The sequence below is a fragment of the Silurus aristotelis genome, assembly GCF_946808225.1.
Source record: "Silurus aristotelis genome assembly, chromosome: 26".
Lineage (NCBI taxonomy): Eukaryota > Metazoa > Chordata > Actinopteri > Siluriformes > Siluridae > Silurus > Silurus aristotelis.
Genome location: NC_139599.1, coordinates 12,265,934 through 12,293,778, shown reverse-complemented (window position 1 = coordinate 12,293,778; position 27,845 = coordinate 12,265,934). Strand labels below are relative to the sequence as shown.

Genomic DNA, 27,845 nt, shown 5'->3' with positions numbered 1-27,845 from the left:
GGATCTTTCCAAACATCTAAGGCACGTAGGCATCAAATTCCAGAAAGCATTAGATTCTAATTCAATATCTTTAAAAGAAAGTATATTTATCTTAAGAATTAAAAGAAAATTGAAGAAGATTGTTGAAAAGAAAAAATGAAAATGTACTACTAAGTAGATGTAATTTTCTGGACAGCTGACCACCACACCTCTGCTTGTTAAACATCCAATTCCCAAATCATTGCCATAAAGATATAATTTTTAAATTGTAACCCTTTTCCCACTGATGTTGTAAAGAATGACAAGGTCATGTTGATTATTCCAATACATCTCAAATATATTCAGTTTAATTGAGGTCAGGGCTTCGTGCCGAGATGCTCCCCACCACACAACGAATCATGTCTTTACAGACCTCATTTTTTGTGTAGGGGTATTTAAAAAAAGCTTTCCCCCAAATGCCATTGCATACTATAACAAACATTCTTTTTATATATTCATATATATTATTTCTAAAACATTCATATTTACTGAAACTACAAGGCTAAAACTGTAAAAGTACCCCCAGCCCATGTTGTTCTCCTCCATTAAACATTACTGTTTGCACTATGCATTCCAGTAGTTAGTGTAGTATTGACCTAACATCCACCAAACACCCATTCTATCAGGGGTGAGACTGAGAGAATCCAAATGCAGGACGCAGACTGGAATATATAACCAAATATCAAGTATGGCAAGCAGAGCAATATAGGGCAGAGCAAAAACATAAAAAGCAAAAGATTGTCCAAAGTCTAAAAACAGTAAAACAAGCAGGCAGGGCAGGACAGGGATTGGGAATGGGAACGAAAGCAGACAGGTTTATTAGAATAAGTTTGGAACTTGAAGTTGGTAATGCAAGAGAGGAAAAGTGAGTATCTATTGTGAAATGAGGCTCTTCTCAGGTTTTGAGTTCTAATACTATCTGAGGGAGTTTTTTCCCAGGCATTGTGGTTTCCCAGCTCAGTGGTTAAAGGTTTTGGTTTACTGATTGGAAAGTGCCTGAGCAAGTCCCTCAACACTCTGTAGTCCAGGGGTGATACATCATAGCTGACTCTTCACTCTGACCCAGCTTCCTAACATTGTAAAGAAAGAATTTTGCTGTGTGATAAGTAAAAAGACTTCTTTACAAATGAACATATAGTCTTTATATTTTTTATTTTTGTAAAGCTGCTTTGTGCTAATTTTCATTGGTAATAGCAGTAACAAATAACATTCAACTAAATTGTATTTTTCGCACTTGAAGTCACTTCAGAATTTACTAAACTTGCTCTTGGTGGTCTGCTGCTTTGAGGCTAAAATGATGTTGCTCCTAGACTTGACTTAATTGTGTGCACCTGTTAGCAATTGGTGTGGCCAAGAAAATTAAGTAAAGGGAGAATTGGTAGGTGTGTTTTCACATTAAAAAACTCTTAATTCCAGATTCACACACACATACAATATTCAATTCAATTCATTTTCAATTGTATATCACTTTTAACAATGAATATTGTCTCAAAGCAGTTTTACACAGATATGTATATACTGTATCTGTACACAGATAGCTTTACACAAATATAATAAATGTCATCAAGTACAATGACATTCTCTCTAGTTGGATTTGTATAAACCCTGTAAAGCTTGCTGTACTATGGAAAAACATCAAAAAGTTAATAATTGAGCCACAATAGTTAATTATATTTCATTATTAGTATTTCATTCCTTGCTCATATTTTTGATAATTTCAGTCAGTATTGCATATACAAGCTGAACATGGCACTCTCATTGTTTACCTGGTTTTAGATTAATCTTGTTGCATGTATATCCCTTAGGAGAGAACAGGACTCACTAATATTAGTCAAATACAGCTTTGGGCTAATTATGTAATTACAAAGCTTTGTTGGATTGTGAAAGCTAAATAAGCCCTTTGCTTCATTAACTTTAGTAGCTAGTCTAAAAATTAGTTTACAGGTAATTAAAATCAGTCACTGTGGCCAACCAATTTAAGAGCACAGAACACAAAAGCAATTACAATAAAAATCCAGAGGCAGCAGTATTTCAGTGGTAAAGATTTGGGCAACTATCCATTTTAAATAATTTTAATACATTGTGCCTTTCTTTAACAGGTAAAGCCTATGAGATAACATATGTCCGGTTGAAGTTCTACACCAGCCGACCAGAAAGTTTTGTTATTTACAAGCGTACAAATGAGACAGCACCTTGGCAGCCCTACCAGTACTACAGTGGGTCATGCCGTAAGACCTACGGGAAGGACTCCAAGGGCTTCATCCGACCTGGAGAGGAGGAAAGAATGGCACTATGTACCGATGAGTTTAGCGACATCTCTCCACTAACAGGAGGAAATGTAGCTTTTTCGACCCTTGAAGGAAGACCCAGTGCCTACAACTTCGACCAGAGCCCAGTGCTCCAGGTTTGCACATTTACACTTCTGTTATCATTCTTAAAATAGTAGAACGAAATGTTTTCAGTAAATTGTTTTTTTGAGATTTAATTAAATGCTGTAGTACTTACAAGTGGGAAGTATACAAGCTGGTGTTAAGGTTTAGGTTAGTCACTGTGCAGAAAATGGAGGCAGTAAAGAGCTTAAACCTTTTCCAGGCGAAATAGGCAGTTTTGGGAGTGTCTTGGTTAATAACCTAGAACCTTTTAACATTGGGCTTTCATTGCAGTGCAAGCTAGCATTACTATCAGACATTTGTGAGAATAGCTGTTTTATTCGAACAAATTACTCTAACTTTACGTTGATGCTATATTATATTATACTGATGCTAAACAGGAAAGTTGCTTAATTGCTTGGCATATATAGTTTATATAGTAAATTTAATAAACCTCTTAATAAAATTGGTTTAATATGTTCAGATAATGTTAAATAATACAATGATTATCTAATTAATCAACCTGTTATATAGAGTATTCTGTTCTTTATATCTTGAGTAGATTGTAGATAAACACTATTAGAATGATAACAGTATATGCCGAGATTAAAAACAAATCTGAAAGTGCTAAATACTTCTGGCTATTTCTGAAACTTTAAATCTCAATTTATGACCATAGAAGTGTTCTGCAATATGGTTTGTCAATCTGTGTATCAAGCCAAAAATTGTACATTGTAAACCCAGCCTTACATTCTTTCCTGCTGCATACACAGTTTGTGTAATCTACTGTAATTACGGTCAGGTGTATGTCATCTGCTGTGCATATCATTCTCTCATCTGTGAACAAACGATGGGTGAAGGTGAAGTTTTATTTTCTACAAGAGGTAGGTAGTTTGGTAGCTCATCACTCATTTAGATCGCTTATTTTCCTTTTGACCTTTCAAAGGAAATCACAGTAATCAGTTTGCACTATAAAACTCACAGTAGGTAAATGACAGGGCATGGTAACAAAGAAGGGTTCTAAAGATATAATTAGTTCCTAAACACATTACACATGTAGCACATATGAACAGAACATTCTGCCTGAAACAGACCAATCTGTACTTTCATAGAAACCCTCATTTCCTCACACACCACTGCAGGATTCTGTGATATCTGGCGGAGAAAAGAACATCCAAACAATGGGAGTTGTTATCCAGAGTTCTACCACAATGCAGTTGAGCTTTTAAATTTGATTAGGCTCAAAGGTGTATATAGATTTTCGTATAATCACACAAATTGGACAGAAAAGTGTGATATGCAATACAATAATCAGATATACTGTATGGGATGTCTGAATGTGATCGCATTACATTTCCCTTCATTTGAGAAGAGTTCAAGGAGAATTTGTACATACAGATTTTTTAAATGGTCTAAAATGAGCACATGGGTTTTCCTTTTTAATGTAGATACATATTATTTGAACTTTTGCAGTTTGCACACAAGCTTCAATAACCCACTCTGATTTCTCACACTGATTTGCTGCAATACACACCCCAAATATCTACAGCTACGTGCCAAGTCTATTCTTTGTTCTCTGCGTCAGCAAAAAACGTGATTTTCACATGACTTATTTAGGTCTAACATCATTCAGTAATAATGAGCTTTTGTAATATACATTGCATGTGATGTACATTATTGATCATTTCAGTATATTGTGCCTCCCCAGTTTAAAGTAATGCACTCTTTTCTACTGTATAGAGAATGTGGCAAAAAATTTATAATGATAAAAAAAAGCATAAAATAAGAATTGCTTCAATAATAAAACTTTTTTTTTTTTTTGACACAAGGGTGCTATTTAAGTCAGGTACTGATGTAGGTGAGGTGAGGAGGCCTGAGGTGCAGTCAGCATTGACATTCATTCCGAAGTTGTTCATTAGGGTTGAGGTTGGAGCTCCATAGCAGGAGATCTTCTACTCCAACCCATGCAAAGCATATCTTCATGGAGTTTGTTGTGCGCAGGGGCATTGTCATGCTGAAACAGGTTTTTGTTGGAGCTGTTAAAATGTTCAAACTGTTAAAAACATGTTAACACAAAATCATTTGAACGGCACTGCTTTTATAAATGCGTGATTAATGCATCACATATTTCTGTGACTATTTCTTTTAAAAATAAAGATAAATAAATATAACAAAGGCAAAATTAAAACCTTAAATGCAACAAACATTTATTCACACATTTATTTACTTTCTTCATACAGATAAAAAAAATATAAAAAAACTCAAATTAAGCACCAAGCACCACATGATGCACATATCTGTCAATTAAAACAGTCCGTGTGGAAACACTGCAAATGTTCTGTTTGGTGGCTTGACGAATTCCGTAATCTAAAACACCATAATTACTTTAAAACATTTACAAGAATATTTTGTCTTTATGCTCTATGTACATTTGCATAAAGCATCCATATTTGTTCATGCCCATGTTGATAAGAGTATTAAAAACGTAAAACAAATTCATTTAAGGTACAAATAGAACAGATAAACATGTGTGATTAAGTTGCGAATCATCGAAAATTAACTGATCATTATCATCCGAATAATCATATAAATATATACGCACACAAACACACAGTATGTATAAATATTTATTAGCAATTATTCGATTACATTTTAATATGTATATATTTCTCACATCTCAAACATTTTGTTATATCTTACCAAGGGACAATATCATAGAAATTAAACTTATTATTATTAAACTTATAGCATTCAATGTGCAACTTGTATAGCAGTATAGATTTATTTACTCTGAAAATAACAACATACAGCCATTATTGTCAAAATAGCTGGCAACAAAATACCATTCACCCTTAGTGATGACAGTTCTACATTGACACTTTTGACAGGCTCATTTAGGTTTACTCACTTTTGGGAGACACTGAATTTATATACACTCACCGGCTACTTTATAAGGTACATCTTACTACTACTGGGTTGGACCCCTTTTGCCTTCAGAACTGCCTTAATCCTTCGTGGCATAGATTCAACAAGGTACTGGAAACATTCCTCAGAGATTTTGGTCCATATTGACATGAAAGCATCATGCAGTTGCTGCATATTTGTCGGCTGCACATCCATGATGCGAATCTCCCGTTCCACCACATCCCAAAGGTGCTCTATTGGATTGAGATCTGGTGACTGTGGAGGACATTTGAGTAATGAGAACTCATTGTCATGTTCAAGAAACCAGTCTGAGATGATTCGCGCTTTATGACCTGATGCGTTATTCTGCTGGAAGTAGCCATCAGAAGATGGGTACACTGTGGTTATAAAGGGATGGACATGGTCAGCAACAATACTCAGGTAGGCTGTAGCATTGACACAATGCTCAATTGGTACTAATAGGCCAAAAGTGTGGCAAGAAAATATTCCCCACACCATTACACCACCACCACCAGCCTGAACCGTTAATACAAGGCAGGATGGATTTATGCTTTCATGTTGTTGACACCAAATTCTGACCCTACCATCCGAATGTCGCAGCAGCAACGTTTTTCCAATCTTCTATTGTCCAATTTTGGTGAGCCTGTGCGAATTGTAGCCTCAGTTTCCTGTTCTTAGCTGTCAGGAGTGGTACCTGGTGTGGTTTTCTGCTGCTGTAACCCATCCGCCTCAAGGTTTGACGTGTTGTGCGTTCAGAGATGTTCTTCTGCATACTACAGCTCGAACCAGTCTGGCCATTCTCCTCTGACCTCTGGCATCAACAAGGCATTTGCGCCCACAGAACTGCTGCTCACTGGATATTTTCTCTTTTTCTGACCATTCTGTAAACCCTAGAGATGGTTGTGCGTGAAAATCCCAGTAGATCAGCAGTTTCTGAAATACTCAGACCAGCCCATCTGGCACCAACAGTTGAGTTGCTGCCATGTGATTGGCTGATTAGAAATTTGCATTAACGAGCAGTTGGACAGGTGTACCTAATAAAGTGGCCGGTGAGTGTATGTGTATGTGTGTGTATATATATATATATATATATATATATATATATAATGTGTGTGTATATATATGTGTGTATATATGTGTGTGTATATGTATATATATGTATATGTATATATATGTTTATGTATATGTATATATGTATATGTGTATATGTATATATATATATATATATATATATATATATATATATATATATATATATATATATATATATATATATATATATATATATATATATATAATATAAATAATTTGGTGAGCCTGGGGAAATCTTCAGGACAGAGGAGAAAGATAAGTGAAAGATGTAGGGTGAAAGTAAGTTCACTCAGTAAGTGATAAATGAGGGTGTTTTGCTCATTAAGTTCAAGAATAAATTAATGATTTTGCAAAAATCTGTGCAAGGTTTTATTTATTATTAAATGAAAAAATTAAGCCATTGCTAGGGAACTAATACAAGTGTAATAACTCACTCCAGATTGTGCTAATATGCGAATATCTGCTTCTAATCGAGTCATATCACCCCATTCCAGTGTGTATTATTTCCTTATAACAGCACAATGGCCTATCATGTGTTTTTCCTTGCATAGCATGTGTTTAATTGAGGTTTGCGTGCAGTTAAGCCAGATGTGCGCTATCATGCTTGTAAAAAATAATTTTTATCTTTTGCCTTCATACAGAAAACCACATGTAGCAAATAGTTTTACACATCAAGTAATATGTAGTACAAGTGCAAACACATACACACCTATGTTCGCTCTTTAAGTCACTTCAATCTCCAGCTCATCTCTTTTACTCTCAGCCCTCCATTCTTACTATCTTTTTCATCTCTAGCTTATTAGCATATCTTTCTCTTTATCGCAATCTCTTTCTTCTACCATTATTCATTCTTCGGCTGTCTGTCATACTGTACTATTAGTGTATGGCCTACATTCTTAAAGAACCTTTTTGCAGCGTTATATAATTATTTTTTTTAACTGTACTTCTTTTTTAACTGAAAGAGGTCATGGAAACGTGATCATTAGTTTGTTTCCTTCCTATAGCTATACTCCAGTAACAAGATTTACAGAATATTTATGCTACATGAATCATGATTGCTTGTCTGCACTAAAACATCTGAAAATGCTTAAATCCTAATAAAGAGTCTTTTGCCTGCTGCATTTCCTTTTCTGTGTTTATAACCTTTAAATCTCTTTGAACTGAAGCACAGTTTATTTTAAACATACAGAAGACATTTTGGAGTTTTTAACTACTGGTTTTTTAAGACTATAAAGTCTGTTTAATGGAGAAATGGGTCACATGACTGCACCCTGTGGCTAAAAACATGTCCAGCTTTTAAAATATATCTTGATTTTCACAATCCCCGGTACATTAAAAAAAAAAACCTGTGTTTTCAGATTCATTGAGTTTGGTAAGCTCTCTGAACAGCTCAGTTTTTGTTTTTTTCTTTTTTTTACAGAAAACATAAATAAAAGCCTGTGTTTGCAAATGTATTCAGTTTAATGTAAATGTAGCTGTATAGATCTGTATGAATCACCCATTATTATTATAATAGTATTGTCAGCATGAAGAAAATTATAACACAAAAAAATAAAGTTTTTGAGGTAAACGAGTGCAACTTAAAGGTCATTTCATGCCATTAATTAAACAGGAAATGCTATTTTTTTCTTGTTTGTCAAATTGAATATAATATACAATATTACAATATATAAATCAGAAGGAACTAATCACTAGAAATCTGATTAAATAAAAAAAATATATGGCTTCCACTGTTTGTATTCAGATGTTTGTACAAGTGAAGTGAGAATCTCTAAAATAATAGGTCTTGTGAGTGATTCCAGTATGTATGGTTAGTACCTACTAAAAGTGGTCCAAGGGAGGAAAACCAGTGAACCAGTGACAAGGTAATTTGCGTGTCAATTTATGGGTAACAGAAATGGACCATGGAGCCATAAATGAAGGAGGTCTGGTCTGATTTACCTTTATATAATGCAATCATGTGTTTTTAACTTGAGGAAAAAATGGCACTGGGATGCACTATGAGAAGAAGCCAAGTCAGCAGAGGCTGTGTGGTGCTCTGACCAATTATATGATCGAAGCTTTGATGAAGTAGCATTCATTTGGGTATTACTTTGACATGTACCACCTACCTAAGTATTGCTGCTGACCAAGTATACCCCTTGATGGCAATGTTAGTTCCTAATAGCAGTGGCCTCATTCAGTCGGCTAATATTCCTTGCAAAAATTGTTCAGGAACTGTTTGAGGAACATGAAAAAGAGTTACAGTTGTCAATAATTGAGCATATGTGGGATGTACTGGCCGAACAAATTCAATCCATAGAGACTCCACCTTACAATTTGCAAGACCTAAAATATCTGCTGCTGACATCTTGTCGCCAAATACCATAGCACACAGAGGTTGTGTACAATCCTTAAATATTATAGAAAATTTTAATATTTTTTGACCAGTATATTAGTTTATATTAATATATTGATTGTGTTTTTAATGGTCATATTTTTAAGGAGAGATATGTATTGAAAATGAAAAATAACTCAAATTTGTATGCAAAAAAACAGAATGTAAAGAAGTTGGGCAAAACATCAAACAAAGAGTTATCCTGCCATTAATCCTAAAGGCATTTCACCACTCTTGACTTAATGACCTGAAAATCTTTCATGCACATCAAAGTAAGAGTAAGTCTTCAAGATAGATGCAGAGCTACTGCTAACCTTTTCCTTAACTGGAAGAAACCAATCTTAGAGAAGGTGGTAAGTCTTTAAGGATGCCTCCAGCATGCAAGAGTTTTTCCTCTTTATTCACATGAGGCTTAGTCATCACACCTTCCTGAGGTGTAGTTTGAAAAAAAACATGACAAATTCTGTAAAAAAAAAAACCAAACACTTGCTTTGTTAGTTAAAAGTAGAATATCTGTCCCTTTAACAGGTTTTATTATATGAATAACTCACTATCCAGGAAAAATGGGTTTCATATCATACCATGATGTGCAATGGCCCATTTATATTTTTTTTCAATAGTAAAAATTGCTCCAGGCTCATAGCAAAAAAATAAATAAAAAAAAATTGAGCGGTAAAATAGACATTAAAATTTTTAAGATTTTCTACTACATTTTTTTTATTCTACTATACTTATATATACTACTAAATTTTCTTTCTTATAGCTTTGTTTCTGTTAGAAGATATAATTATAAACATATTATTGAAATACATTACAGTGTGAGCTTTTTGTCAAAAAAAAATGTAGTGTGTAAGCGAATGAAGTGAGACAGACATTTTTCCCTCTCTCTTTCTTTCCCACTGTCCTTGTCACTCTCTTTCAAATTATTTATTTATGCCTGTATAAACTGATGTCTTTGTATCATTATTAAATATAGGGTTGTAGCTACACAAAGGAACTGGTTCAAATCTTTGCATTACAGTCAAGGTTTTGTCTAGTACATAGATAACTAAATATTGCTTGAATATTGTTGATAACTGCTGAATATATATAAACAACTCAAATAAATTTGTTTCGCTGAATAGATCACTGATTGTGATTGTTCATTGTTCATGAAAAGCCACATCAACACTTGGCATCATGTTTCCACATACTGTACAACGATTACATACAAACAAATCCCACTTCAGCCCTGAGTTGTGCACCCCATGCTTTAGGGGTTTCCTCCAGGTGCTTTGGTTTTCTCCTCTAGTCTAAAGACATATGCTGGCAAGGCAAATTTGGAAATCCAAATTGTATGTAATTGTGCCCTTGTAAGTCTCTAATAGGTTTCATTCTTCCAGCATGCTTTGTGCTTTGGCAAAGTTTCCCTTGCTGTTTTATTTTAAAAATGTTTATTCTATGTTTTTTTTTTATATAAACATAAAATGTTTATTCTATGTTATTTTATATAAATATATGGGTATCTTGGTTATTGTCTTTGTGAGGCCAGAACAATACATTTTGACAATATGTCCTGCAAACAATGATAGTTTTCGTTTTTGACTCTAAATTCTGAACAAGCACACACATACAATGTTAAAAATCATCAATTATGTTGCCATGCCAATCAACAGGCATGTGTTGTAATTTCCACAAAGAGCATGCTTTCTAAAAGTTGCAAGAGTTCAGACATTTACATGGCTAAATTCGGCTTCATTCATTAATATAGCAAACAGGGTTTAATGGTTCCGACTGTGCAATTAACATCAAGACATTGCAGAGGCAAAGACAAGGGGAATAAATAATGTATGCACAGTCTGACTGACAAACAAGACTCCAGTGTTAAGAAAAGCATTGTGCGATGCAAAGCAAAACATGAAAGCAACTGAAGCCACTTCTTACTTTCCTTTAAACCCATAAAGTCACATTTACCCTACAAGATTAAAAAAAAGATATGTTAAAACTCAGTTTTTAGTACTAAAGGCAGAGCAAAATCCTCTCCTGAATACTTTTACACCTTTACATTTGTCTAAAATCCCTCCCAGGTTTTCACATAATAGACTGCCATCTTTAGATTTTTCCTCAGCAAGCTTTTCATCGACACACCAATTACAGCGCATCCTCTGATCAATAAAACCAGCCACGTTACATGAAGACATGTGAGTGCATCCACCATTAAAACTTGGTTTTGTTTTGGGGATTTTATTTCTAATTGCCAAGTCATTTAACAAGCAAGAAAGACGTTTTAAAGTCAGCCATTGCTTTTACTCTGAATAAAAGGATAAGTGAAGTAAAACCTTTTTTTTTTTTTTTTTTTATGCACGCTCCTCTTCATCCCTTTTTGGCACCAGATTTTCTATGTAATTTTGTAATATTGTAATTTTCATTACCATCATAGATCCGAGGTCCCCAATCATCGGGTTATACACTGGTACTCTGCCATTTAAGAATTGCTACAGGATCACAAGGAAGTACCGGTGGAAAAACTGTATATATGGCACTGTATTATTACTTGTAATTGAATTTATTTCTTGTTAAGAACCACTGTCTAAGTTCAGCTAATTATTAACATTATAGTGAAACAAAAATCCCATGAAAGTATTTTTAGGTTAGAAAAGACCAAGCAATGAGTGGACAGCTACTGATTGGGGGGGGGGGAGAAAACAGCTTCTAACCAAAAATATTACTCGTATTTAAAATCCGGTTTCATCGATATTGTTCATGTGCTCCATACGCAATGTTTTTGTCAAATTTGGAGATACATTAGCTAATGGGTCAATGGAGACACAATTTCATGTAAATTATATAAACACATACATTATTTATGAATGATGAATATCAGCTCTGAACACCCCCTACCCTCCACACACATACACCCCTGTCCCACACACAAACACATCCCACTATTCAATCCATAATAATATATTTTCAAAAATGAAAATGGTGTCACATGGTGTGACAAAATAAAGTCCATAGTGCACAAAATAAGACCCACCATAGACCTTTTAGATTGTTTTTAATGTATATATCATAACCTATGTAAAGTAACTGTAAAGCAAAAGACAACCAAGGGGTTTGAAATGTGGAACCTCCATTATTCAAAATGCCAAAATAAATAAATAAAATAAAACGTGTCAAGACAAAAACAAATCGAGAATGCATTTGGAACAAGCATGATAATATTAAAAAGACATTTTATGGGATTGGATTTTTTTTTTTAAAGAAGTGTAAATATAGCCATTTTATCATATTTAGATACAAATTTGATCCATGCGACTCTCAGTATTGACTTTTCTGAATATAGCGGTGGATAGAGAGTTTTCATGCTGAAAAAGTAGGAGGACTTTGAGATAAAAACTTATCCTATTACTGGATTACTGTAGTCTCTGACATTCAGAAACACTAACCAATTCTGGGTGTAGCTGGGAATGTATGTGGGGAAAGGCAAAAAAAAGATCTTTCTCTGAGGTTGTGCTTCTGCTCTGTGATGGAGGATAAGCAGAAGTTTTGAAAAAGATGTGGTGGCTAGCACTGGTGTCTTACAGGAGGCATGTCCTAGCCTTAACACATGGTCATTTAACAGCGGAGAGCTAGTAAGTGGGTGGGAATTATCAAATGACCTTAGACCCTAGAACATTCCTACCAAACTAGCACAGGTTTTGTGTAAGGATTTACACAACCTTTTGTACATTGAGAGTGTCATGTCCGTGGAAGGCCTCTAGTCTATTGCACTCTCCTATATCTCAGGCTTATTTTGTTGATACAAGTGTATCATTAATATAGTGTCATCTGCTATTTGGCCTCCATTTAAATCGTGCATTGTTTTCCCCATGCATTCATTTCGTGTTGAAAACTGTCATTATTTTCCCACTGCATCAATGCGCAGTGTTTATTTCTAATCTATTTTCCCTAGGGCTTTCTTGCCTTCTTTCATCTGTCAAAAAAGCATCAAAGAAAGCATGCAGTGCTGTTGCTGACTATCATACAGCTGCATGTGTTTTCAAGACTTCATTAAAGCGTTGATACATTTCATCATCTCTAAAGATGTGATGTGCATGATGTACATGGAAAAAACTAATTTCCATTTAGAAAAGGAAAGAAGTGGATTTCTGATCAGAATTTTTTTAATTATAAATGTTGACACTTTTTGTGTGCATATTTTTATGTTGTCTTTAAATGTGTCCTTCACTAAAGTGAAAGGAGGATAAGGGTGGACATGTTTGAATCTGGAATAATGGGATATAGTGTACAAGGGCCCCCTAGGTCGAGTTTCTATAGCAAGTGGGATCCAGTAATAATAGAAAAAGCATCTTGGAGAGAAAAAAAAAATATTTTGCTCTTATTTTACTATACTAATCCCTCATATGAACTCTTTATTTGTGCGATCTTCAATAAGTCTTATTTTATTCAATACTGTTTTCATTATCATTCCATTTTGTGTTTGTTCTTTTCACTTGATTGAGTTCTTGCAATGCTCGCTACTGTTTTTTTTTTTGTTTGTTTATCTTGATAACAGAGTAGCTGAGAGTAGGTATGCTAATGTATGTGGGGTTTTTTCGCTATCTTCACTTTTTTTTATAGCTAAATAAATTGGCTGGAGTCACCTTGTAACTCGGTACTTAGGCATTTCCATAGAAGTAATAGATTAACTCAAAGGGAACCTGTTTTTTAGTTTCTATAGCATTATTATATTTTTCCCCCTCCATAAAAAATAAAATTAACGCCAAAGATGAAAGCCATTCCATTAATTAAAATGTAATATGTTCAGTTGCCTATTAAAATGCTGGGTATGTTCTCCCCCTCTCACTTGCTCTCGCTCTCTTCCTGAGTGAGCATGAAGAGCTGCGTGTTAAATTAGAGGCCGGCATTAAAGCAAAATGAAAATGAGAGTGTACAAAAGATGCGAAGGCACCGCGAACTGAAGCAATCAAATGAAAAAAAGTTATCAAGTTGTGGGCTGAGCTTCTTCTGTGTATTATGTGATTCAGATGCTTCTCTAAAATATCTGGGCTGAAATAATGGAGTGAGAGATTAATTGTTAGGAAAAGTCCAAAATAAAAAGTATAAGAAGGCAACAGAGAATAAAAAATTTTTTGGCTTTTTTTTTTTTTTTTTTTTTTTTTTTTTTTTAAACCATGCACTTTATTATCTTCTTATAGCATGTCCCTTATGTAGGCGCTACCTCTTCAAGATTTAATCTAACCTACCTTAAACCCCTCAAGTGTTTGCTCTCTGAAACCTTTTGAAACCTCATCTAAAATTTTGTCATGGGTTATAAGCATAAGCTGGAATGTGCATTCGATAAAAACTACAAATGAATTTGAAAGAGACCAAAATCCCCGAAATGCTCCAGTAATGATTACATTGCTCCACCTCTGCATGTAAAACTGATTCAATGTAAAAAAAAAAAAAAAGGGCTTATGGCTGAGTTATTGGCTGATAAACAAAGGCACTGGTATTGTAAACAAGAAATTAGGAACATTTTGGGTAAAAACTAAAAGATCATGTGATGTTTTTTTCTCAATATTAACCGTGCCCCCTTTTAGTACGAATGTGCCCAACAGAAACTTCAGAAAACTGTTTTAGGCATTTTGCATTCTGATAAGCTTTTTCTGCTCATTCTAATTGCAAAGAGTTACTTCTAGTACACTTGATGTCACCTCAAACAAATCTGGCCTTTCTCCTTTTGACCTCGCTCATAAACGAGGCATTTCTTCATTTCAAGTTCTTGCTCAATAGATGTTTTTTGCCTTTCGCACCATTCTGTGTAAACTCTATAGATTGTTGTGTGGTCCAGTAGACCAGCATATTTTGTCTGAAATACTGCACAACCATTCCGTAGTCAAAGTTGCACTTAGATCAGCCCCCCACTTCCCTCACCACCCCAATTTCTATATATTAGAAGTGAAGTGATTTGCAGTACACTGCTGCCATTTGACTGGGTAACTGGCTTATTAGATAATTGCATGAGTGACTGTTGAATCTTCATTGCAATAAAATATAATGTTAGGATGCACAGACAAAAGAATTAAAAATCAGACATGTTTTTTTATTTTCCAATACTTGGTTGCACTTTTGTTCACCATTGTAACAGTTCCCATCCTATCAGGCACAGATTACACCAGAGTTTTGTGTTTTTGTAAAATTGAGCTTATTTTCGCACTGCTTGTGTACACTTAAAATCAGATAGATGTTATGAGAGCCTATTTCTGGGGAACTCTCCTGCTGTTCAAAATAATCCCACATGTTTTCAATGGGATTGAGTTTTTTTTTTTTTTTTACTGGCCAGGCAATTCATCCCAAATTTCCATCATGCTTGTCAAACTTTAGATGTAGTGCTATAGATGTAAAGCTGGAAATACAACCTTAGAATCTGGCCAACACTTTATTATCCAAGTGGCTAAATAACACTTGTTCAACAGATGTGCAACCTATTGTCATTGTACTAATTGTGTTAATGGTGGTTGTGACCCAGTGATCTTAGAAATCTTTTTGCTCATATTCAATAAGAGATTTGAAGCTAAAATCTAATATCTGTCGATATCTTTGAAATTATCTTGAAAACTATTAGGGCTGAGTAATGCAGTGTATCAAAAGGTCTCATCAGTGTGCAGGCAGGCTCATGATTTCTTTTTATTCTAAGTGTTTTGTCAATTTCCAGGTCCCATGCTCTATTGGATTCATGCCACAATTCTGTAAAATAATAGCAAATATATGCAGCAAATATAGTACGTTTAAAAGCAAAACATACAAAAAATATCTCCTACATTTGTCATTGTCAGGCTGCAGACGCGGAAGCCGATATAGTCCGATCATTGTCCTTTTATTTCAACAACCGTACAACACAAAAACACTCATAAGCCGTTGAAAACAACAAACAAAGACATCCCCTCGATACGCGTTGTCCGCTATGAGTTCGAATGTCCCAAGCATAATCCATAAAGCCTTCGGCAATGAGTAATCCAAGTCGGAAGTGGAATTTGCATATACAGCCGGCGGTCGAGCAGCCACGCGATTGTCCAGCTTGACAATATAACGACCGACAGCCTGTGACTCAAGAACGTGAGTTTATGTAGTCTGATCTTTTATGAGCCACAGCTGTCGGTAATCTTGGGAAGCAGCGTGACTGCTATCGAGGGGGGCGTGGCAGGGTGGATCTCTGACAGCTACAGACGGGGGCGTGGCAGGGTGAATCCCTGACAGCTACAGAGGGGGGCGTGGCAGGGTGAATCCCTGACAGTCATCTGTCCAGACCTGCATTTTGTACTTCAACTGGAAAATGTGTGCATAGACTATCTATAGATAATAATTTTTTTCAGAAGATGACTCCATGTCTAATTCCACTTGTTTTTACATTCATTACACCAATTATGGCCAGAAGAAGGATCACATTTTTTATGTCACTGGTCATGATGTATTTTAAAGTAAGTCACAAAACATGAGCTGAAAGATATTAGCACCAATGGAAAAAATAAAAAATCTGTCTCCACTGATTAAATTTATTTATGTGAGTCAGCCTCAACCATGACTGATTATTATTTGGAAGTCTGCTTGAGGCTGGCTACCAGCAGCTACTGTTCAGGCTATGCAGACCTGGCTGACTCTATTCAGTGTAAGTCAGGCAGATATGCAAGGTATGCCAACATATACACACACACACACACACACACACACACACACACACACACACACACACACACACATATATATATATATATATATATATATATATATATATATATATATATATATATATATATATATATATATATAATATGATATATATATATATATATATATATATATATATATATATATATATATATATATATATATATATATATATATATATATATGAATATCTGTATTCTCTCTCTCTCTCTCTCTCTATATATATATATATATATATATATATATATATATATATATATATATTACTCAAAATATATAAATAAAAATATATATGAATTTTGCTTTTCTGTAGGTTAATCATGTTGACTATGGCATTTAAAAGTAGCTCGCAAGCTGAAAAAGTTAAAACACCCTTTATATACGGTCAGGGCTAAAATGAAATCAGCCCCAGCCTTGTTTTTTTGCTATTGAGCATATTTACCCAAGCAGCAGAAATGTGTGTATATATAATGTTAATAGCAAGAATACAGATGTGAATACCTAAAATGAAGCTAAATAAGGAAAGTACTGAAAAGGCTAAATTTTAGAGATATACTGTAGCTACGATAAATTTAGCCAAATTGGCCCAAGTGAATATTAAATACATCCAATTTTCACTTGGATAACATTTTGAATCCTCCCATGTGACACACAAGTCTTTTCTTCCAGCATTGTTGTTGTTGTGTTTTTTTTCCAAGAAGCACAAACCAAGTCATATTGTTTCTGCTTGTCTGGCATATACTCTGTCTCTAAGGAGGTACAGAAAGCAAGCAATGGAATGAAATGGATTAGGATGGATGCAGAGAGGCGAAACCAGAGTGGACAAAAGCAAAAAAACTAAAAAGAGGAAATGAACACACACACGCACAGCTAAACATTTAACCAGAAAGCAGCAGAGACAGGTGTATACATACTTTTAATATTTCATGGGTAAATCATACATAATAATATTCACAGATTCATGTACAAACTCCTATGCAAATGGTGCGTAAATCCAGTTTTTTTGATTATTGAACATGAAATGTGTTCGGTAAATTTATACCAATTTACAGAAGATAATGAGGCCATAAAAAAAACCAGGAACAGTATTTCAGCACTGAATGCTGAGAGTCGTGATAATCCTGACTGTCTAAATGATTATCTAACAACATTTCCTTGCCGAATAATCTACTGCCTGAACAGTTGTGCAGTGATTTAGATCTCATTCATATGCCATTTGAAAAGTGCAAATTTGGGAGCTGATGCCAAAAACCATTAACATGAATCATGTGTGTTACACACATCATAAACTGATACAAAAATAATTATTCTTCTTTCAGGTTTTGTGTTTCAACATGCACTATATTTTTTTTCTGTTCCTGAAATGTGTGTGTGCTCAAATGAAAACTAAAATGTTTGACATCGAGCCCAGTCTCTCCCCAGTCTCTGACTTTAATGAACTCACCATTAGGAAAATGAGCAAGTGAGAACAAGCATTAATTATGCTTTTGCTTCCGTTTGCGTAATAAGCCAATAAGGCTAGTAATGATTATTCTTTTAAAGATTGCTTTTATACTGCATAGTAAATAATCTTTCAAAGTGCAACCAGGCCAGAATATATAGATATTACCTAATAAAAGGTATTAAAAATTTGTATTAAAAAAATTTAAAAGGTGAAATGGGCTGTTTAATGTTATGATCATAATGACCCATGATCTGTTCTTGTCAGATTCATTAAGGTCCGTCAGGGCAATATTTCAAAATAGAATGCAATTGGCAAAGGCTTAGACTTAGAGAAAGCAAGCAATTTCCAACACTCTATTCATATTCATAACCTTCTACTAGGAAAAACCACCAAAAGTGACCAGTAGTACTATACTAAAGTACAGTATTAAGTTTGTGTAGGACATATTTTTAACACTGAATGGCCTACCGTTTAGATGATAGCGAGAATAACTTTTTATTTACGTCTTGTGTATCTATAAAAAAGATTCCACATATAAAAAGTAAAAAAAAATACATTTATTGCTTTTACAGTAATATCGCATAGTCCCACAGAGACTACTCAGTTCCACAATTGTGCATTCTTTGCGTTTTTCTTCAAAATCTCACTCTGGTATGTTGCTAGCTTAGGATTTCTATGGTGTGAACTCATGTGTGTCTAGTTTGAGTGAAATCTGACACAGCCTATCGGTTATAGGCTTCAATACTTTCTTTAAAACAATTGGATGAAAGTCAGATTTGTCCTCCAGCCTCCCCCGAGGACAAAGTTTGGTTGGCGATGCCGCTGACATTTTCTGTCTATTTTTAGTTTATGATTTATAGAAATATTATTGTCAAAACACAAGCTTTTTTTTTTTGCTAAATCCTTTGTCTAAATTGACTTGATTAATTTCCAATCAGAATGAGATTCATCATTTGAAGTTGTGGGACAAAGTATACAAATTCTATTTATAGAATTCACACAATACAAAACAGGACAGAAATCAGGGCACCATCCAGCCCCTCAACTTAAAATTCTTGCTTAGAAAGTTAGGAAGCTCTTCTCAGCATGGACCTCTCCAGATGGGTCTTCCCTAAGATGTTAACATGGTCAACAGTAAATAAAATCTCAGTACATTACATTTAAAAATTCATAGTAATATTATCAATAACATTGTAGAAACTACAATTGTTTGTTGAGAGAATTATTATTTTCCAATTGTTCGCTGATTAGTCTGTTACTTACAAAACACAAAATGGAGGCACAGATTTATTTTTTCACTTTTAAGCTTGAAAATGATGTAGTTTGTAGTTAATGATGCAATATACAAAAGTAACTAGTCTATAGGCATATTCTGTCCAGACATTACTACACATGAATATCAGAAGACTTTAGATTTTATAATTATTATTTATTTATTTTTATTATTTTTAATTAAAGAACTTGCAGTATGTAATGCAGTATGTTTTTCACACAGGTGTTTTTTCTATATAGATGTTTTCCAGCTAGCATGATAAAGCAGTGTTGCATGGAAGTGATTCAAGTATGATTCAGAAAGGTTTCTTAGGAACTACTGAGCAACAAACTATAACCAGGTGGTTGACCAAGTGCATTAAACATTCAAGACTGGCTGTAAAAATGGGTGCAATGTCATTAAAGATTTGTGTTCTTCATTCACTATTAGGCTTGTTCTTGGGACATACATTAATTAACAAACATGTACTAACATTACTAATTAAGGTAGCTGGTATTCACACATGAGCTCATTGTGTAGTTAAAGTTAGTTCTTGATAAGTATATGCTTTAACTCATCATTAGTTCATAATAAACATTCAATTTACATATCAGTACTTGTTTATTTATGTTCTGGTATTGTTAAGTGTTACCGAGGAAGAAAAGGTAGGATAACAATAGAGTGGACATTCAGTGCTTTGCATAACTTCTTTTTAATCCCCAAGGTCACTGTTTTTTGGTTTCCTATAATCTTATAATAGGAAGTAGTAAAGAAAAAAATTATATGTTACAGATCCTTTTACCTGCTATCACTTGCTGCTCAATATTAGCACGAGGGACATTTTGTTGATAATTACAGCAGTTTCGTTTTTTTGGTAGAAGTCAGTGTTATTTCATTGGATGAGGTGAGTCTTGGGCATAAATTTCTGGGTGCAATCTTAAAGTGCCCTAATGGTAGCATCCACAACAAGTCTTACTGTACTCATGTAGGGCCATTTCCAGCAGCAAGAAATGATTCACGATTGCTGGAAATTAGAGAAAACTAAATTTAGAGTGTGTCAGCATGGGCCAGGCAGGTCTGAATGGTAAAGTGAGTCACTGGCATCTGAATCAGGTAATTTCTGATTCTATTTTTATCAGACAGTTATATTGAAACAATTCTCAAAGGATTTCTCAAAGTATTATGGCTAGTGCATAACCAGCAAATACTGATTTTCATGATTTCAGACAATCCCTGTGTCATGGATCTTCCAGAATCACGTGTTTCCAAGCACCTGTACATACAATATATGTTGTACAGGAAACCTGTACAACATATATTGTATGTACAGGTTTCCAACATAACATAAATGTAAATACAGTGGTTTCCTGGAACTCGTAAGGGTTACATTGTAAGGTACTTTATTGTATTAAAGTGATAATGTAGATGAATTCACTAATGTATTTTTGAAATTTTATTAAATTTGTTAGTGAATCCCGCTGTGGATTCTCGCAACTTTCTGTTAGTTAGGTTCCAAATGAGAACCCGCAAATTTTCCGAGTCGCAAGTTCCGAACCGCGAAATATTGGGGGTTGACTGTATAGCAAAAGCCCTGTTACATTTTTTGTTGCCATTCATACATACATACATACATAGATCAGGGGTGGTGAGACCTTCCTAGTCAAGAATGCCGCAATGTCAATAGGAACAGGATTTAACTAAGAACTAGCTAAAATGTTTGAGATGACTGCCACATTTATACTTGCCACTTGTATACAACTATGCTGCTATAGATAGGTTAAAGGATAGAACGTTATTTTGAATTTCAATTCATTCCCTTGGGAGACAAACCTTGGTATGAAATGGGTATATGAAAATAAGCATTGTATATCACTGGTCCATCTTGTTGACCAACTTGATCTTGTGCTGTTTGCATGGTTTGGGCTATATTTGAAGCACCCAGAGACGAGGTTTTCTTTGCTGAAGATAAAGATTTATACTAAAGACTCAAGTAGATAGTCTTGTGTACATAGTATTGTATACTATGTACCTCAAGTAATGTGCTGCATATTCATCTTCATGTAAAGCTGTTGCATTGCGTGATTTCATATTACTGGATATTGTAAACAGCAGAACTGTTAGATTCAACCACAAGGTCATTCAAGGCCAAAAATGCAGTGTGTTTTTCACCAATGAAAGTGATGTTCCTGGAAATTTGAGAGACTTCCTTTTGACACTTGCATAGTGAGTCACTCTAGCCTTGCAAACAATTCTAAATCCAAATGTGCTGTGCAAAGGGTTCATTTGTCATTTGGTACTGTGATTTGCACCGGATCACCCAATCCCAAACATCTCACCACAGTTTTAAAACTGGCTGCCATAATGGCTACAAGCTGGCAAGGACAGAATCCATTCTTAGACAATGCTGAGCTCAGAGATGAACATAGAGTTTCAGCTACTAGTTTATTGTTAGCAGGGAAGAAACTATAGAATGTGGCTCTTGATATAGAATCTTCACATTATTCAGATGACAAATGACAAGGATATCTAGTAGGTTGGGTATTAGGAGAGCTCTGCTGTAGTAAATGAGTACTGAGATTTGCTCTCTGAATTCTTTCCAAGTTAATACATTCACTAGATGTAACTTGGAATGATTTCTATGTCACTTATTTTGCTTGTCAAAGAAAACTATGGGACTGAAAAAGGCAGATTTAACTTTGAATCTGAGTTTAAATCTGTCAGCTGAGAGCACCATGTAGGCATGGCTGAGCAGTCAGACCAGGAAATGTAAATCTTAGGCACTGTGTCCTTTACCTGATCAACGATGAGTCAGTAAGAACACATCTGGTGCCTGTCCTAATTAATCCAGTAGTGAACAGCATGTGGGAAAGTAAAGAAAAAACACTCACCCAGACTAGCAGCATGTAGTCACAGGCCAGCAGAGCGAATGAGAAGCAAGCATTTATTACAATGTGGTAGCTAAAAAAGCAACACAGTGCAACTTTTTAGCAATACAGCCAACAATGCTAACTGGAGAAGGCCAACTGCAAGATAACAAATGACACAGTTCCAAAGTGTTATACGAAAAAGAGTTCTAGAAATGTATTAAAGTCATGAGATGAAGGGAGGCTTTGCCTTGTTTTGTACAGCAAAAAACCTGTAGGCTTTTACCAACCTGTAGTCAAAGACCACGGAGCATATTGTTCCATATAGCATATAGTGGGGATTGACGTGTGTACAAAATATGAAAAGAGCATACAATGTGACACATGGCACCAGTATTTGTTGCAAATAAATAACAAAGGAGAAATTGGAAGAGTAAGGATTAGTCTGGGACTATTAAAGCTGGATTAAACCCAAAATTGCAAAATAGCAATCTTAAAACCAATTTCATAATGCCTACCAATCCATTAAGTCTACCATAACTAGGGCTAAAATCAAATACATAGATCTTATCCAAAGCAAAAAAAAACAGATGTCTCAAACTATAACACAATTAATCTTCAAAGTAAAATAAAAGAATTTTTGTGCTGCTGGGTAATTGGTGTAAAATCCTCCATCGCACTGCATCTTGTACAAATGGTCCACATTATCTGGGCAATTTGTTTTTATTTTTCAACTATGAATCTAAAATGCAGAGTCAGCAGTGTTATAGAGACTTTCTCTCTCTTTCTCTTTCTCTCTCCATCTGTTATTCTGTAGTTATTTATCTTTGTGATTTAAGGCACGTTGTCAATTACCATCCCAACAAAATGCTTCAACCTGATATACAGAAAAACATTCTAAAAGGAATAAATATAGAAGGTGCAGAATAGAGAAACAGCAAAAAGGCTAATGTGTAGAAAGGATGAGGCAGGACATCCAGAAAAAAAGCGTGGGGAATGAAGATTTATAATTAAAGGAATAATGCTAAAGGAGAAAGAAGACTAGATGGTCGACGAGAAATAAAGATTAAAGGAAAAATATTTTTAAGGGTTTTTTTTTGTGTTTACAGATTATACATTTACATCTAAAAAATAAATGTTTTTAATCGTGCTGGAATCTATGATTTCTAAGTGCTAGAAACTTCTACTATATGTTCTCCTTTGGTTCCTTGTATATTAGCATAAAAATATAAATGCACTCAAATGTTCTGCTTGAATGTAAACTCCATTAATGAGAACAATGCAGTGGCTAAAAGGTCAGCCAATGATAAAGAAGTCTTTGTTCTTCATCCGCAGTCCGCACACTCAGTCAGTTGAGAATAGTTCGGTCATGGTAATCCGGCCTTTCTAAAGGCTAGACCTTGAATCAGCAATATTACTTGAAATGTGACCATTCAGCAGAAGATATGCCAAAACATATTCCCCAGAAAGAGACTGGTTCTAGAATGAAAACAGGAAAGTACAATTGTTAAATGCTTATGGGTTCAGAGTATGTCATTCCAGTAAAGTAAAGCACTTTATTTAAAGTCTGTAGATGGGATGAATTTACTGCAAATATCCAGTAAGGGAGCATTCTGGGATGTACAAACAGATGCTATTAATCATGCAAAATCTACACAGTAAACAGAGACCTCTGCTAAAACAATCACAAGAGAAATTTTACAACACACAAGATGCATGCAGGAGAGTTCAAATCTGAAGAAATAACATGCACATTTATTTTCACCATGTTTTTCTTAGATACCTTCTGCAGTCACTGAATGTATCCATAGTAATGATGTAAACAAATGCAAAACATTTCTACATATTTATTAGTTAACGCAGGTTAAACAAAGACAAATAGAAATTGTTTTAATAGTGTTTCAATAAACATCAGTTTTAGACTACATGTGTGTGACTGGAATCATGCTGGAGAAAAGGTAAGGATTTTTTTCTTTCTTTCTACTTTCATGTGGCATTTAAATCGCACTCTTATAAGGCTGCCAGTCCCTGGAGTTGCCAGGTCATAGGGGTTGCCAAGCCTGTACAAACTTCCAGTTGTACCTTCATTTCAGAAAATTCTCAAATTTGGAATTTTCAATCTTTTTTCTACATCGTAAATACACTGTCTATATTAACGTACACATTCCCTTTGTTTGCAAAAGCCTTTGTTTAGAGAAACTGGACAATCCAATGTAGTATTTCCAATCCAGTAACTTTGTTCCAATACAAGGCCAATATAGGGTGAAAACTGTAACCTTAGCAACGCTACTTTTGGAACCATATTAAACTTTTTTGTTTATTTTCTATGTCATTCTTAGTGAGCATACTATATTTTAATTTTAAGGATCTCATTTTGACCCACAGCAGAAGTTGGCATTTATGTTATTATTTGTGTGGGATTTTTTTATGTTTTCCAGTGTTTCTAGAGAATAATAATAGATTCTATGTGGTTTTATATTCAAAACAAATACCCCACCAAGATTTGAATATACATCGATCGTGACCTTGTGGCAACCTCAAGTTATTTCTCATAAAGAAAATTGCTTTGGGGACTAAGGTTAGTGTTTATGTGTAGTGTTATTTAGCTGCATTAATAATTAGGTAAATGGAATGTCCTCACAAGGATACAACGGTGTGTATGCATCATGTGCAATCCACTTATACAAAGCTGAAAATATATTAACAAAATCTCTTGCTTTTGTTCACTTCTATTTGCATGCCTTCTAGTTGGACCAGATGGACAGGTGAAATAGAGTCCCTGAGAAGCTTAGTGTGTTTAATGTCAAACGGAAGAAATCGGTTAAATTTGTTGTACTATTTCTACCATTTGGCAATCAATACACCATGCTGCTCAGGGACTTTCTAAAGCCCATTAGTTTTGTTTTTGTTTTTTAGTTGTTGGTGTACTGTGTGGTCATTTAAAAAGCAGCAGAGATTAACTTACTTTTCCATAAATGTCATTTCATGAAGAATGGTATCTTAATAGAAAATTTTAAAGAAAGTTACAAATGGCCACTATAGCTCCAAATAGCCCCAACCATAAATCAATTCCTTTTTTTGCATAATTTTTAACCTTCTTTTCACTGTCCTACCTATAAAACATGAGTCTTGCCTCTCCGTACTACTAACTAAATACCATCTTACTACAAGGCCCCAAAAGTTAATGACCATTCATTTGGCATTTCAGATCTAAGGAGACATTACTGTAGAACAGAGTAGTCAATTCGATATTTATTCCCAAAACTGTCAAATACAGAAGAACATAAAACATTTAATGTCAATACAATTATTACATTTAAACAATAATGAGCTCTGGAAATAACATCAAAATTCCTGCTTTTAAATACATATGTTGTGTTTTGTAAAGACAAATGAAAATACTTATGTTGCCTTAAAAGGCAGTGACTTTCAACTATTGTTCATACTTACCTAATGAAATATTGCAGGCTGCTACTGTAGGCAGTTTATATCTCTTTAATACCAAAGCAAGCATTAATATATACAGTAATGGCATTGACAAAAAGACAAAAGACACAAGGTGGAGCTGGAGGTGGTTGAGTTTTTAGAGGCAGGAAATGGGTAGAAGACAAGGTGAGACAGATTAAGATGGTTTGGTCATGTCCAGAGGAGGGACATAAGGTATATCAGTAGAAGAATGCTGAGGATGAAGTCGCCGTGCAAGAGGAAAAGGGGAAAGCCCAGGAGGAAGTCTATGGATGAGGTGAGAATAGACATACAACTGGTTGGTTTAAAAGAGTAAGATGTAGAGGATAGAGTGATATGGAGATGGATGATCTGCTGTGGCAACCCCTAATGGGAGCAGTTAAAATATAAAGAAGAAACATCAAAATATAATGACTGATGAGAGAAATCTCTCTAAATGCTTATTAAGCATGATTTGTAGATTTACAGTCATTTTTTTACAAAGTCTAAAAAAAATAAATAAATAAACTCCATTTAATCTGTTCTTTTTATCTCTTTACTTTACCATCATACATCTGGTACTTTTCCAGTCATGTTACATATCTGACCCACCACCAGCTATTGCATTTCTGCTCAGGTACTGGGTTAATATAGAAAAACTTAATAGCAGGCAATAGGAATCATTTGCATCCATTATACAATGGTTGAAATTGGAGTTCCCTGATGGGGTAGCAGCTGAGAATGCTGAGCTCCAACCCTCAGGCCTGGGATGCTTCCAGGGCAGTAGACCAACCTAGCCACATGGGGGTTGTGCACCATCCTGTGCAGTGTCAGTGCTGATCCCCAGCCTGGATGAAAAGAGTGGGTTACATTAGGAAGGGCATCTGGCCACATCAAATATGTAGACCAATGACTCAGAAGGGAGCAGTCAATGGAAAGCAATATACATTGTCTGAAATAGAACCAAGCCCTTGGGATAAATCAAGTCGGATCAGTAAAACAATGTGAAGGGGTTATTATATAATATTATGAATGATTTAATTCATTCATCTTCATTAACTGGTCATGATCAGCAGAGGAAATAGTAGCCATTCCCAGTAACACTGGTTCAGGGTGATAGAATGCAGTCTAAATGTGATAATGGTAAATAGATTATCTGCATTCTTTAAAAAAAAAAAAAAAAACCACACTGTGAATTAAATGTTTAGCTGTTTGTAATATGATTGTGCAGTGGTGCAGCAGGTTCCAACCTTAAATTTAGGTTACTGACTTTTTGGAGTTTCTTCAGGGTTTTGTGTTTTCCTTCTGGCGAACCCAAAACAGCTTATCCAGGGTGTATTTATGAATCTGAGATATTGATCCACCACAATCCTCATCAGCCACAACTGACAACTAACAAATGAATTTATAATTTTTTTTTCATTTTCTGTTTATCTGCAGGAATGGGTGACCGCTACAGACCTACGGATCTCTTTGAACAGGCTGAACACTTTTGGAGATGAGTTTTTTAAGGATGCCAAAGTGCTACGCTCCTACTTTTATGCCATCTCAGACTTTTCTGTGGGGGGCAGGTGATGTTAACGGGTGCACGCACACGCACACACACACACACACACACACACACACACACACACACACAAATATTATGAGATGCCCAGAGAAGCATAACAATCAGTTGATATTGAGAGTCGAAGCCAAAGTCATTTACATACAAATACACCCACACACAAATAAACTCTTCAGTGTCACATGCAGCACAAACAAATATACATTTGTGTGTAAGATGTATTTGATGAGATACAGAAAGGAACACAATCTGCTCCAAAGCAGGAACATAGTTTGTTAATGTTTTTACAATGTAAACAGGATATTGTAAAGAGGAAAATGCTGTTTGTGTAGTGTGAAGGAGGATGTGTCTGAATGTGTGTGGGTGGTCATTTAGTTTAGACAGCAAACATATGTGTATAATTATCCAGAATTAGTTGTTTGTGGCCTTGTGGCATTCTGAAAGAACAGAAAACATCTATCAAAATACACAATTATGTATTCCAGGTACATTCTCAAAAATGTTTATGCATTAATTTTTCTATACTTTATTTATTTTAGTGGCAAATGTGGTGTTTTTTACTCAGAATGCATTGTTTTGTTTGAGAAAAAAAATATTCAGTTCCAAATCATGGTCTTTATCCACCTACAGGTGCAAGTGTAATGGGCATGCCAGTGAGTGTGTGCCAAATGAGCAAGGGAGGTTGGTGTGTGTGTGTGAGCACTACACTGCTGGGAAAGATTGCCAACATTGTGCCCCATTCTACCGGGACCGCCCATGGACTCGTGCCACTGCAGATTCTGCCAATCAGTGTATTAGTAA

At 35.0% G+C, this 27,845-nt stretch overlaps 1 protein-coding gene across 1 annotated transcript in view; it reads left to right on the top strand.

Moving 5' to 3' along the window:
* The window catches only part of lamc3 (laminin, gamma 3), a 135,762-nt gene that overhangs the window by 10,422 nt on the left and 97,495 nt on the right, over window positions 1–27,845 (top strand). Inside the window, exons 2-4 of the mRNA XM_083531702.1 lie at window positions 2,118–2,422; window positions 26,918–27,048; window positions 27,675–27,841. Of these exons, the coding sequence (XP_083387828.1) occupies window positions 2,118–2,422; window positions 26,918–27,048; window positions 27,675–27,841 (603 nt within the window). The remainder of the gene's footprint in view (window positions 1–2,117; window positions 2,423–26,917; window positions 27,049–27,674; window positions 27,842–27,845) is intronic.